General features: G+C 33.8%; 1 protein-coding gene across 2 annotated transcripts; it reads right to left on the bottom strand.

Annotated features, from left to right (window-relative positions):
• Window positions 1-2,461: 2,461 nt before the first annotated feature.
• On the bottom strand, window positions 2,462-7,887 carry LOC147398695 (uncharacterized protein At3g49055-like). Of its 2 annotated transcripts, XM_086447953.1 has the most exons (6): window positions 7,738-7,887; window positions 6,033-7,574; window positions 5,673-5,749; window positions 4,857-4,968; window positions 4,497-4,613; window positions 2,462-3,104 (listed from the first exon to the last, which is right to left on the bottom strand). In XM_086447953.1, the coding sequence occupies exons 2-6, from the start codon at window positions 7,419-7,421 to the stop codon at window positions 2,751-2,753; spliced, it is 2,049 nt and encodes a 682-aa protein (XP_086304079.1). In that variant the 5' UTR covers window positions 7,422-7,574; window positions 7,738-7,887; the 3' UTR covers window positions 2,462-2,750. The 2 variants fall into 2 exon arrangements, with proteins under 2 accessions (XP_086304079.1, XP_086304078.1); XM_086447952.1 differs by having other exon boundaries at window positions 6,033-7,861.
• Window positions 7,888-15,198: the final 7,311 nt, after the last annotated feature.

Below are 15,198 nucleotides of genomic sequence, written 5' to 3'. Positions count from 1 at the left end.
CAATTTGCAAGAAAATTATAGAAATAGTATGAAATGAGAGAAATTTTGAAGAAGTTTTCATTGAAAGTGTAGGAAATAATAAAATATGCATGAAAACATTTATAAGTCATCAAACTATAATAAATAGTCATATGAATTGTGGTAAAATAAATATCAATAATGTTTAATTACATGTTGGCATAAGTATTTAAGAGTCCAACATCTAAAACTACCGTACCCTTCATGAAAATAAGAATAATAATGTCATATTAATAACATCAATTAGTTATAATAATGTCATATGTAAATCACCTTCTTAAATGGACAAATTATTATGTATTACATTCTTACTTATTATAATTTATAATCTATAAGAAATACATTCTCACATTATCCTACCTATTTTTTATCTTTTAAATATGTATGAAAAAATTATGAATATATATAACTAATTAGAACATGGACGATTGCATGTGCATATTTTGTATGAATATTTCAGTCGAACTTTACTATTTATCGAAATATTTTCATCAAGGTCTTATATTTTTTATATAGGATGTTTTAATATTTTTGCAGATTTCTAACTCTTATGGATGCAGGAATTATTTTTATAATCTGATTAAATCGTAACGTTGAATATTGACAATAATTGGAATCTAGAATCCAAACAAAATGCCCCTTAAAACAGACAAGATGCAATGTTATGTGCTTAATAATATCTTTAATGAATACATGGAGTAAATATTAATATTAATATTATCGTACTTACAAATGGAAAAGAAATAAGGTATGATTTACTAGTGTGATTGATTAATCATTTTTTCCAACAAAGGAGAGATTCATTAATTCAATCTAATTCGATATGTTTAGAAAGAATGTCCCGAGTTGGATTACTGAGGGTTGACATCACCTCTCAAAATAAACTCTAGTATTTGATTATTGGTGGGATCTAGAATTGGAGCTGAGAACAAGTGAATGGATGAGAATAAGTAAAAGTTGGGGTGCCAATAAAAGGTCTCCTGCTTTTCTTTTTCTTTTTTTCGGTCAATTTCCATTTTTTAGGTTTAGAATTTTATATGAGCCGTAATCGTAATTGTAAACAACAACTGGAATTGTTTGAACAAAAGTGTTATAATGTTTTGTAATGTGGAGATTACAATTTGAGCCAAAACTTTGTAAAGGTTGAAGAGTGTGTTTTAATATTTAATTGATGCGTGATAAATAATTTTAAAAATTGGGGTGTAATAAGTAAAAGTTGGAGTGCCAATAACAGCCTTCTTTTTTAATTATGCCTCTCTAACTTTGTTATTTTCTCTTGTACCCCTCTAACTTTATTATTTATCTATTTTTACCCCCTTAACTCCAAAGAAGATGCCCTTACCCTAGGCCCGACCGAAATCTAGTCCTCTATAAAGGCTCATGGATAGGACTGGCAATGGGTCAGATGATATCTGCTTACCCGACTCATCCTACCCGAATTATTTGGGTATGGGTATAAATTTTTTTTCCAACTAAGAATTCAGGTAAAGTTATTCAGAGTTATTTTTATCCAAAAAATTTTAGGATCGAATGTGGATTTACATTCTATCCAATTCAAATCTTTTTAGGGTCGGATAGGAATATGTGTCCTATCCAACATGACTATCCGTTTATCCGAGTTTAACACGACAAATTCAGAATAAAACATATGTACAATTCAAAATAAAGGTTTTTTCCATCATATTCACAATCAGGTACATATATCCTACTTGGATATCCGCTTGAAATTTGGATACAAGTTAGATACAGATATCCTTCAAAAAAGTGGACAAATAATCGAATATGGATAACCGGATATAAAGGATATGGAAATAGTTTCATCCGACCCACACCCAACCCATTGTCAGCCCTACTCATAGAGTGCTAGAGCGTTGCTGGACTACGATAAAAAATTAAGAGGATTCTAGTAACTGTAATGATTTTCTAACATCACCTCATTTGCCTCGAGATACGCATAACTATAAATCTTTTTCTTGTGTATCCTGAGGCAAATGATCTACGGTTTTGAGAGAGAGGGAGGGGAGGGGGGGGGGGGGGGGGCATCATATCATCACGACTCTTCCAATAATGTTTCAAAATGTACATAGTAGGAAAATCCTAAAAAGTATCTAGACATTTTGTAGGAGATGTCTACAGTATAGAGTAATATGTTCTAAGAAATCATTGCAAACCATATGTCATGTGCGATTATAACCCTTCCACTTCTCCATACATATAAAGGAATTGGAAGCCTCGTTTGTATACAAACTTACAACTGTAAAACTTTTAAGAACGTAAAACAAGTGTGCAAGTATTCACTTGTGAACATATGATAGTGCCTTGGAGTTCAGGGAACTTCTAGGGCACTCGAGGGTAAGACTAATTTAAGATAGATGGTGGTGATCGGTCTTGAGTGCCAACAGGTGCTAGCGATAATGGGCTAGGTCCATGACAGAGGACTTGATCACATAAGCAGTCATGATGATTTGCGAGCCAATTAAGTGATTTAATTAACAAATTAGGCTAGTTTTCCTATATATATGTGATGAATTGCAAGCTACACAAATCTAGCTGAACTTTGTCTCAGATATATGTCAACAGTGACATGTACGAGTTCCCTCGATCAAGCTAGACCTTGGATTGAAGAATGAAGATGTAACAAGTAACATTAGATTACCTTTTTTTTTTTTTTTTTTTTTTTTTTGTTTTTTGTTTTTTTGAAGATTATAAAAAATACATGTAATACCTTCTATTTAGAGAAGGGGTTCTGAAAGCTCCATTTCATTTGAACTCTGCTGTTGTGTCTCCCCCTGATGGAACCCGACAAAGTTCAGCCCCAGCCATTGCCATGGCCAGCATATGTAGTATCTCTGCCTGTTAAGACTCCGGGAGTCTTCTCGAGTATCAAACTCTTCGAGCTGACGGGAAAGATCCTCCACCCTCTCCCTCAGTCTCGAAGCCCTTAAGTCTGCCAATCTCAATGACTTCTCTGCTGCATCTCTCGCTGCCATGGCTGCAGCTGCTGTCTCTTCTTTGAATTTGAGCTTTTTCTCTGACTCTAACATTGCTTGTTTTGCCTCATCAAGTTCTTGACGGATGGCCGACAACTGCAGTTTGTCATCAAAATTACTAGAATTCGAAAAAAGAAATGCGATCGAAACTAAAAGTGGAAACAATGTGAAATGTGGGTTTTATTTTTTTTTGAAAAGTAAATGTGGGTTTTATTATGAAAGATTAATCTGGCATAAGTAACAATCATGATAATCACTTTTCGATCAGTAATTATATAATCACAATAACAATGCTAAAGTACGATATCAGAGTTGCAACTGATAGGGTGTGTGACTATCAGTGACAATCCTAGAGATTACTTGTCCTGGAAAATTCTTGGAAAGAATTTTGTGGACTGCCAAAGCTTTAATTTCTCCATCTAGTGGTTTAGCCAAGGCAGTTAGCACTAAATAAAGACTCCTCACTAGAGCCTGAGCACTCAATGTGTCAAACAAGTGTTCTGATAACATACCCCCAAATAAAAGATTCACGAATACGAACTCGAAAGAGTAGACTATCAAGCCTTAACACTACATAATTGAAGCGATCGTATCTCCTCACTCAGTAATCAGATCGACTTATACCATATATGCATGTGTCCACTACTCTAGATTCCATACAGACCAAGAAATTGAGAATCAGGGAATAGGGTCGAGAACCCTTCAACCTCAAGTGAGAACTTGGGTTGACTTGAAGACCTAAGATTGGAAATCAAATGATTTGAGAATCCTTCAATCTCAAATACAGGATTTGGTTTGACCTTGGTTGAAAAATTGTGTGACGACCCCAAATTAGAATTCAGGGAAAGGTTAAGAACCTATGTGAAGACCCAAAGTCGAGAAACTTGAGACAATTTGGGATTGAGAAGCCAATCTAAGAGTAAAATATTTCAGCCGATTTAAAAAAAAACAAATTGAGCAAAAAAACAAGTAAAGTAGGAAGAGAATAAAATTACAAGAAAATAAATTCAGAGGACGATAGAAACCAATTGAGAAGTAAAATCCTCAGAGCATTTAATATAGTTCTTAACCACCTCTTCACTTTGTTTCTCTTTTGCTCTATGTATCGTTATGCTTATCCAAAATAATAATAATAATAATAATTCACAAGGTCAGATACCACAATTTGGTGTAAGGAATCCATTAGGCTCTTTCCAATAAGATCTTTTTATGAGAATATTTGCAGGGAGAAGACCCCAAGTGTATCAATTGTATCAGAATGGAAACTTTTGGATCCCCTTCCCCAGGTTACTATGAATAATGATTTCTACTTGTCAAAAAAAAAATCCCATACTCCTAAAAAATGTTTTTTCATGACACGTTTTCCAACCATCGGGGCCATTAAAATATTCACCATCAGTTTTACTGTTATTTATAATCAAGAGCAACGTATTTCCAAAAAAAAAAAAAAAAAGAGTAAGGCAGTTACCTGCCACCAAGTGAGCATACCTGTGCTACAAAGTCGTGTTCAACAGCTCTGCCTGCTGCAGCTTCCTGTTCTGCTGCAACTTTCCATCTCACAATCTCTTCTTCAGAAGCCGCAATGTCCATCATAAGGCCTTCAACCTTTAAATATATATTTAAACCAAATCAGTAGTTGATGGGAAGAAAAGCACATACTCATCAATGATGCTTCCAGGATTAACTCATAGATTCCGATTAGAGCTACTCATTTCATATGATCTTCTTGTTTTTTTTTTGGCATTCCAATATGTTAGTTATTTGGTATGACTAATCAACAAATAAAAAGGGGAAAAAATTACTTCAGTAAATTTATAAACTCAGAAAACATTCAGGAAAGTATATTACACTCTCATTTGCAGTTCTCTCCTTCTCTTCAAGTTCTTCTATGCGATGCTTTCTTTGACTGAGCTCCTTGGCCTGAGCCTCCACGTGAGCTTTAAGAAGACTTGATTCTGCCCTTAATCCAGTAACCCATTATGCAAAAATGAATAATATTACTCAGCAGAGGGAAAACATTCGTGCCAAAGGAAAATAAGCATCAAATACAAACATATTTATTCTTGTTACCTACCAATTTTAAATTTCTTCTTTTTATGAGTGCACAACCCACAAGTTTCCAATCTTTTTTTTTTTCTTTGATTCTGTGTTTCTTTTGAGTTGATAAAAGTACTTATTTGAAATGCAATTAATAAAAAAAAAAAAAGCTTAAACAAAGTACAAGGCCAAATTATTTTGACTATGTCTTTAGAGTTGCATTGCCAGTCATATCCTTTAATGAATCCTTATAGTTTTTGAATGAAGGAACACCATCCATGTTTCCAATCTCTTTTTTTTCCTCTTTTTTTCTTAGATTCTGTGTTTCTTTTGAGTTGACAGAAGTACTGAAAACGCATGTTTGGAATGCAATTAATAAAAAATAAAAAATAAAAAGCTCAAACAAAGTACAAGGCCAAATTATTTTGACTATGTCTTTAGTATTGCATTGCCAGTCATATCCTTCAATTAATCCTTATAGTTTTCGAAGGAAGGAACACCATCAATGTTTCCAACCACAAATAACCCCGACTACAATGACTCCTTGTTAACATCACAAATGCATTCATGTGCAAACATCTGAATTCAGGAACATGCACATATATTTCAAAATAAAAGGGAAGGTACCTTAGTTCTTCCACGGAATGCTGAAGCTCAATGATCTCAAGCTGAGATTCCCTAACAATGTTCTCCAAGGCACCAGCCTAAACAACACATAGAAAACACTTCAAGTTTGAAAAAGTAAAATACATAAGGAAGCAAAAATTTTCTTTCATTTTTTTTTTATGGGTAAGCTGGACTTGAACCCATAACCTCAAAGTTATTTTGCAATGCGTCAAACCAACTAAGCTATGGGTCTAAGCCCATGTTAGAGTGGGTTTTGATCCCAGTGGTATTACCACACAAAGACACTACCACCTCACCGAGGTGGCACCTTCGATCAAAGCTTAAATTTTGTTGAAAGTAGTTCAACTCGAAAATATTTACCAGAGTATAGACTTCATCCTCTTCTATCTCATCAGTACCCTGTTTCCCATGTGAAACATTATCATTCCTAAAAGCATTACTGACCCTGAAATCTTTCCCTGCATCCCTTAAACCACGTTCTGTAACATGTGTTATCTCACTCGTTTTGAACGACGGATCCAATGTCATCTTTCTAGACAGTGCACTTCTGAGTAAAGACCCAATATGATGTTTCTCCTTCGTCAATAGAGCAACTGTCTCGTTTAGATCTCTTGCTTCCCGGCTTCTCTCTTCCATACTATCTCTTACCTTCTCCATTGTAATCTTGGCTAGCTCATAAATGGATTCCATCCCAGCCAAAGAAGCGCGTAGATTCTCCACAATATCCATTTCTCCAGGAAGAAACAAGGAATCTGACAACTCCGACAGATCTGATTGATTAGCATCCACTATCTTAATAACATCGTAAATTTGGTCATGAATTTTTGATACATAACTCAACTGCTCCATTAATAGCGGCCTCTGTGAATTGATCTTTGATTCTAATATCTTCAACTTAGAATCATACTCATCAACAAGCTGCTTCAGCTCTACTGATTCCTTCTCAGCCAAATTAAGCTTCTTCAACATCTCTGAATCCATCTCAGAGATCCTTACTTCTTTATCCGTGACTGATTTCTCTAACCTCTCTACTTCAGAATCTTTCTTTGCAACCTCGTCCCTCAATCGACTAATTGTAGCTTCAAGCTCCGAAACTTCAATGGCGATTTCATAATTCCTCTGATCCATCCGTTCACGAGCATCATTCCTAGACTTAGTTGCAATGTCAATCTGCTTAAGAAGCTCTTCAACAATCTCGTTTGTTCTCTTGATGATTCCATAAGCAATCAAAGGCAAACCAGAGTACTTTTGAGATCTTGGAAGCCCTCCTTCAGAGAAATTCTTGAAATTATTGACCTTTCCAGAGATCTTCTCGATTCCAGTCACGAGCAACTGAACAGCAACATCAATCTCCGATCTCGAGGACCGATCACTCTCATCCTTCTGCTTCAAAATTTCATCTTTCACCCTTTGAGCCTCAGCTAATTCTGCTGATATCTTCTCATTCAGCTTCAAAGCTTCTTCATTTTCCCTCAATGCTTTGTCTCTCTGCCTCGCACATTCATCTCGTTTCTTGATTGCCTCGTGTGCAAGAACTTTTAAGCGATTAAACGACACTTGAAGCTCGGATTTCGAATTCTCTGCAACCAATCTAGCTTGTTTTTCGCGCTCAAGCTCCGCAAGAACCTCTCGAAATCTCTCAAAGCTTATATCTTCTTGAGACGGATCCTTGAGGACGATCGGGACCGGATCGTCGCCCTCTACATCACTGAGAACAGAGTCAGATTCTTCATCTCCAGCGCTAGCCATTTCGATTAATGAATCTCTATCACCAATAGATCAAATCCTTTCATGTCGAATAAAAATCGAAACTATTCGATTAATTATGCGAATTATTGATCTTTCGGAGTTGTTCGAAATGTTAAAATCCACAAATGAAGGTTTGGCAGACAAATATAAACCCTAGATTTCGAATCCGAGCAAGAAAGTATAAATAAATTGCAAGTGGTATCCCAAAAAATACAATAGAAATTGAAATTTATAAAAACAGATGTTAACAATAGAAATTGAAATTTATAAAAACAGATGTTAAAATTGAATCAAAGAGGAACAAATGAAAGAAAACCTGAAGAAGATCACGTAAGAACCATAGCTACCGAATACCAACCAGTCTATCAGAGTTTGGTTTCTCTTACTTGGAAGGGAAGGAAGAGAAGACGACAACGAGAAAGAAAGAAAGATGGAGAGAACCACCATTAAGATGTCTTTATCAAATATCTAAGCTTTGATAAATGAATAATGCTGAATTGACCTCGGGATTGGACCTCACATCGCACACCCTGACGTGAAAGTGTATGAAACCATAGATGCGTTCCTCGCGATACGATTAAAAAAAGAATCTATGGTTCCTATCCACTTTCAAGTCAAGATGTCCGATATGAGATCCAATCTTGAAGCATTTGGAATCCACGTGGCAGATTCTAAGAGTCCATACTGATGATGCTCTTGATGGACGTAGGAGGTAAAAAAATAGAGAGAGATGATATTGTTACACCAACTTTTACTAATGCCACACAAATTCTTATGTAATACAGTTGATGTGGCGTTAGCAAAAGCTGTTGTGGTAATAATAACTCTGAAAAACGATCATCAAAATTCATAATGGTGTATCCTATAATCATTCCAATTCCATTAACCATTTTATGGTCAATTTTAGAGAAGCCCCTGTGCTTTGATGACATACACCTTTGATCTGGGTCTTCTATGTAAGACCAATCTATAAAGACCTAAATGCCCTCATCTTTAATTATCATATGAATAGTGACCTGTTGACACCTTCATTCAACCTAAGAACATGCATAGGTATGTGATGTTGAAATAGAAGGCGCATAACATGCTTCAACATGTATTCCATTATTTATGGGTTTTGAAGTTAGATATTGAGCAAATAGGATATTTTAAAGACTATTCGAATTTTGGGTTGAAATATCTAGGGTTTGTACATGACATTGAAAAAGAGATTGAATTGGCAAAAAAAAAAAAAAATTTGTGTCTTCAACTATTTGAAGATTGAAGTTTTTTTTACCTTCTCTATTTCCTTTAACCTTTAAACCCTAAGATCAAAATAGGATTTTTGGAGAGGAAGGATGACGTTTCGAGTATAAAAATCAAGGAATTTCTATAATATATTAAAGAAGATGAGTTGAAGATGAGGTTCAAAAGTTTAAAATGGTAGATGAAGAAAAATTTAGAGTTTTTCGTTTGAGGTTGAAGAGAATGGCATTTACAACATTTTCTATTAGTTTGTCAGACAAAACTTAGGTTATAGGGGGTTTATCATCAGTTTGAAAACATGGGTGTATCTCTAATATTGATAAAAATGTGGGGCATGTCTAAATCACCTTTTTTTGAAACAAGCAAATTATTTGAAATGCAAAATAATTTGTTGAAATTCAATTTTATGGTACTTGATTACACAATGCAAATGCAAATGATTTGCTTTGTGAAAAATTTGCTTGAATCACCTAAATTCTAAAGAAATTTCAGCAAACAATTTGCAAAATTATTCAACTCCAACATATATACGTCAAAATTACTAAGATGTCAATTATCAAAACAAATAATCAAATTACAAAATACCCATTAATCCATGTCCATGAAATATATACATAAATTTATGAAAATAACCCTAGTCAATGTTAAATTTAATTATATACTGAAATTACAACAATATCCCTTGTTCTTGATCGTGTCATTCAGAAATGTGATCCGATGCCATGTGGCTATAGAGGATGAAATTCTTGAACTTGAAAAAAAGAGATCACTATTGAATTTAAAATTTAGATTTGGGTTCTCGGTAATCATATATTTCAACAAATTCAATCAAACAAAAAAAATTCTTTTTTTCAATATGAGTTTTTTCATGAAATCTAGAAGATTGTGGTGTTAGATTGCCAATGTGGTAATCCATGTAGGTCGGCCCACCCTTTTAAAGATTTAAAATCTAAAAATAAAAAATTTTGGGCAGAGGATAGTTGGGTAGGAGAGAAATTTTCTCTATGTCGATTTTGTCTTTCACACCACATATCAAACGACTTTGACACTGTGAGCAAAAAATCACTCGAGGCAATTGCTTCTCTTGGCTTTGCCGAGTAGTGTTGAGGTATCTTGGCCTCTTAAAACACCAACTAATCATCGAGAAAAGTACAATCACTTCCCACACGCACCAAGTAATTTTTGGAATAGGTCATTGAGAGTGAAGACCTCTTGTGCCCAAGGCGTGGTATTGATCAACCATCTTACCAACCCTTAGGGGTTATATAATCTACAATGTTATTAATATAGAACATTGATAATGGTTGTCATTTATAATATAGGTGAGACATGGATATTTAGAAATTTTATCCAAAACTAATGCAAAATGACCATGTGATCCTAACATTTGGTAAGATAAGTATTAAGATTTCAATGAAAATTAGTAATGAAAAATAATTGATTAAAAAATGTCGGGCATGCTTGGGAGCTAGACATCTCAAGGGGTTCAACTTGGCTTGATAACTTACATTCAAGGGCCAACGAGTTTTGTCCTTTATGGGTTAGAAGTTTCGGAATGGGTTGATTTTTGGTGAGAATGATCTCTATGGTAAGGAGATCGAATCGTCTTCGCAAAAACTCATCTCATTCTGAAACTTCTAATTGCATGTTTACAAGTTGAAGAATCGTGAACTATCTATTTTTTGTAAACCATTTTGATAAGATTAAAAGTTTTGGATTTGACTGATTTATGATGAGGATGAACTTTTACAATAAAGATCATCCTCACCAAAAATCAGCCCATTCTAAAACTTCCAACCCATGTAAGACAAAACACGTTGGCCAAATAATTAAAACTTGAACATGGCCCATATATATTATTTATAATTATAATAAGAGAGAGTGGAGTAAAGCTGTAAAATAGTTCGACACAATTGGAAGGTTAAAAATGCCACCACATTTACATTTTAAACTTTGCGTTATTAAGGTCATTTTCATCAAAATCCAATAAAATTATAATCCCACATCCTTATAGTTAATTTTCTAAAATTAAAAATAAATAAATTATCATTGTTTCTTTAAAATCACCCTAATTATTATCTTAAATTATATAAAAATAAAAATAAAAACAAAAACTTATACTACATGTGCATTTACACATATGACCTACTAGTAAGAAAATAATGAAAATGTACTATAAGTGGATGGATTGAGGCACATGTTCAATGCACTATCCTAAATATGCGAATCCTAATGTCAATAGTCGGTGTGTCGCAATTTTAAAACACTAGACACTACGTCATAATGCGCTAAAAATGACTGTCCATGACAGTCGTTTTTGAAAAAATGGACTGCCCCTGCAGTCGGAATAGGGGTCGTTTTAAAAGGAGTGGTTTTTAAATTGCGACAGTCTAAAACAGTCGGAAAAAACGACTATCCTCGACAGTCGAAAAAACAACGGTCTTTGACAGTCGGTAATAACGACAGTAATAGTCAGAAAAAACGACTGTCACAGACAGTCATTTTTTCTTGATTTGTAATAAATAAAAAAAAATTTATATTTTTTCCTAAATTTATAAATGAAAAAAAAATGGGTCATTTTTAATTATTTTTCTGAAATACAAAACCACTGCCACCAAAATCTGCCAAAATCCAAATGAAAAACTCAAAACCTCATTTGCTTCTATTGTTATTTAAACTCAAGATCTCCAGCTTGACTATCATTCCTACTCTCTCTATATCCTCTTCTCATAGCCATTTGGAAGTTGAATTCTCCTAATTTCCTCCTCCCCTGCAAATATATCATCTCTATCTGTCTCTCATGGTCCCAAACGAGACAAATAGGACTGAATTCATGCACTTGTGATGCCGACGTGACCACAAACTCTCAAAATTTCACCAACGAATGCTTCTACTGCTTTTCGAACTTCTGATGATTTGTCCTAAAAATAGATGCAAGTGTTAAAAGGCCAAAAAATGTTAATTTGTAAAAAAAGAAAGAAATCGCCCAAAAAAAGTGTATACAGAAACACTCGTAATCATGTATTGTTATAAAAGGCCAAGAAATTATCAATTATTAAACATAAACCATCTGAAGTTCAATGTGGTTGTTCAAATCAATATCAATGGAGTGAAAATTAATGGCAAACAGGCAAGGATAACAAAACTGAAACAAAAAGGGATATAAACTCCTATCCATGTTTCAAAATAGTTTATCAACCAATATGTACTGGTACGGCCAATACTGATGAAACATTGACTCAAAAATATTTAATGTATTTCTTGATTTAAACAGTCCTTCAAAGTCGGCATTTTAAAACTTGTTCATACGTATGAAGATTTATAGTTCAAGTAAAAGCACTCAATAACTATGACCTAAAGATTCATAGGTTTATAAAACTGGAGTACCATAGAGAATTATATACCAAGATTCTTATAAGCAGTAGTAAGTGTATCTAGAGCAGCTTTCCTAATTTCACCATCTCGTTCCGATGTCAAACCAGCAACAAGTTGCAAGGACTTCAACTGTCCAGTACTTATATGTTGAAAATGGATAACCATTGTAAGTATCTTCAAATGAAGACAGGTACAGATAAAAGACAACAAACTTTTTACCTCAGTTCCATGGTGATCGATTAAGAACCCAACAAGATCAACACACTCTATCCGAGTTCGATTGTTCGAGAAAAAAATATGGTTCTATGAACTTCCACGCTAGGGGAGTATGTCAAAGGGGGACCCAGAAAATCATTATTCATTTATGTGATTCTTAATTGAGTCAAGCTGAAGTAACATTGATTCTCACATTGCTGATGTGGAGGTGCACGAATAACCATAGATGCTTTTCGCTCGTATCTCAAAGAAAAACATCTATAATTTTGTACACACATCCACATCTGCGATGTGAGGATCAAACATTTTAATGTTACTTTAGCATTTTCCTTCTTAATTTTATGTTGACCACGATAAAAGGTTGACAAAAAAATGGGTGCGCTTAAAAAAAAAATGGCACTTGGCACGTCTTTGCTTCGTATGGTTATGATGCCATCATAAAAAGTCAGAATGTTGGCATCATTGTTGCCTAGCTGTAGGAGATCCAGTTGACTCACAAGTGGGCTTAAATAAGACGGATGGATATATTAAATTTATTCAATATTCAAAAATAAATTGTAATATTTTCAATAAAATTTTATTTATTTATTTTTCTAATTTTGTTAAACAAATTTCAAGTGGACTCTAAGAATTATAAAACAATGGTTGGTGATTTAGATTGTATTGGATGTGATCTAGGGACTAATGAGATTAGATCCTACTCGAATTTGTTTTGAGAAGAATTAGATCAAACCCTTTATGGATTGAGTTTTACATGGAATATCAATCTTAGGATCCCAAATCCAATCTAGGGATCTGATCAATTTCAATTCGATGTACAAAATAAAGATAGGATCGACTAGTTGAACATCACCCACTACCAATTGCACTCGATTACTTAAAAATTTCCCTTTGCACTCCATTTTGATAGTTGCATTCAAAATAAAATAAAATTATTGGATTCCTTTGTTTTTTTGTTCTTCTTCAACCATGCTTGCATAAATTATAGTTTGTTCAATAGCTATTGTAAGAAATACTTGATTGTATAATAAGTATATTTACAATTTACATGAATAGAGAAGACGAAGTCACGAGAAGGTGAATAACCCTAAATCTTAACATTAGCAATAATGAAGTGCAATTAATAGGTTAAAAAGTTATTTTTCAAGGGTGGTGTGCAACTAGTCGGTCTCTAAAAATGAATGTCATTTACATAATTTCTCACATCTTATTAGATTGGGCTCTATTGGGTCGGAGTATGATTGATCCAAAATTGATCTGAAAAGATTATCAAATGGGATCGTTAACCAGTAACCGAACCGAAATCCTTGAAACGTCCCAATCATTCAAAATAAATGATCATAAAGAAGTGTGCTAGGGCCACCATCGTGGTGACCAATACTTTTTCCTCGTGTTGATTTAAGAATTAGTCAATTGCACCTTGGACAAATAGCAAGCTTGTGACTTTAAAACTCAACTTTATTTAAAAACCTTTTTATTTTGTGGAGGTAAAAATAGTTTTATCAAAATTTTGTTATACTCCTCAAAAAGCCCCAAGGGAATCTTGGGGTCCATAATATTATTTTTATTTTTCTAATGTTTGGCTCACCTCTCAAAGGGTTTACTTCCTTGAATATTTTTTTTCCCCATTATTGGAGTTATTCTTGAAATTGGATTTAATTACATTGGGATGGTTCTAAGGACAAACATTGTGACAACAATTTTTGTCTTATATGAGTTATAAGTTTTGGACCGAATTGATTTTTTTGTGAGGATGAGAATGATCTCTATGGTGAGGAGATCATCCTTATTAAAAATCAAGTCCTTATGAAACTTTTAACCTATATAAGACAAAAATCATTGTCACAATGTTTGTCCCTTGAACATTCCCATAATTAAATCCAATTCATTAAAAAATCTACCAAACACATGTAAGATTACTTAACCATTCTAGAAGATTGCAATCACACTCATAATATATATATATAATTCTCTAAATTATGGTTTAATCGAATAAACCCTAAGAGTTGGCTCAATGGAAATTGCAAACCCAATAAGTAGTGAGCATCCGAAGGTTGTGTGTTTGATACCCAGTGTGAGTTGTAACTCCTCAAGGCCACCTGCGAGAGTGTACCCTCACCTACCTGATGTGTGCAATGTGTGGGCATTGCACGTGTTTGGGGGAGGGACCCATATGCCTTGATTCAGGCCTTAACTCACTTGATCCCACTAGTCGAATGTAAGTTTAGATACCCCTGTTAATAAAAGAAGGGTTTAATTGAATAAATCCGAGAATTGACAAATTAATCAACAATTTATTGATTAATCTTGAAATATGATAAAAAAAATTCTCTCTCACTTTAATTTGTTTTTTTGTTTTTTTTTTTAACATTTAAATCTCAAATACAAGAAAGAAATTTTAGGGAGGTCTAAGATGATGGATTTTGGTAAGAAACCTAAAAGCATCATTGATATATTTTTTTAAAAATTAGAAAATATTTTCAAATTTATCCAAATTACAAGAATTGAGTCCTTACCAAATAAATATCACATAAATCTTGTTACTATGATTGCAACACATTGTATTCTAAGATATATTTTCTCATAAAGTCATTTTATCTTCTACTTCTTTGGAAACCCTATGTGGTCTTGAGGTTTGGAGGTTGAAGTAGATTGAAGATGCTAGTAAACTTTTATTTTATTATATCAAAATGATCGAAAATATAGGTTTTGTCGTTGAAGATGATTGATTTGTTTAGCCAAAAAAAAAAAAAAAGAAGTATATTTACCTATTAATTGAAGTTGAGGGTAGTTAAGTCATTGTCTATGAGTCTATTAGATAAGACAAGGTCAAGGCGACATGACATCAATCGTCGGTTTGTAACAAACTGGAAATTGAGGTTGGTAAAAATGCAAATCTGTCGGGGCTCTAACCGGGAAAAGTTTATTTTATAATTGCAGG

The sequence above is a fragment of the Akebia trifoliata genome, chromosome 7 (genome assembly GCF_017979445.1).
Source record: "Akebia trifoliata isolate Shusen 1 chromosome 7, ASM1797944v1, whole genome shotgun sequence".
Lineage (NCBI taxonomy): Eukaryota > Viridiplantae > Streptophyta > Magnoliopsida > Ranunculales > Lardizabalaceae > Akebia > Akebia trifoliata.
The sequence above is the reverse complement of the archived record's forward strand: the minus strand, read 5'-3'. Positions and strand labels throughout refer to the sequence as shown.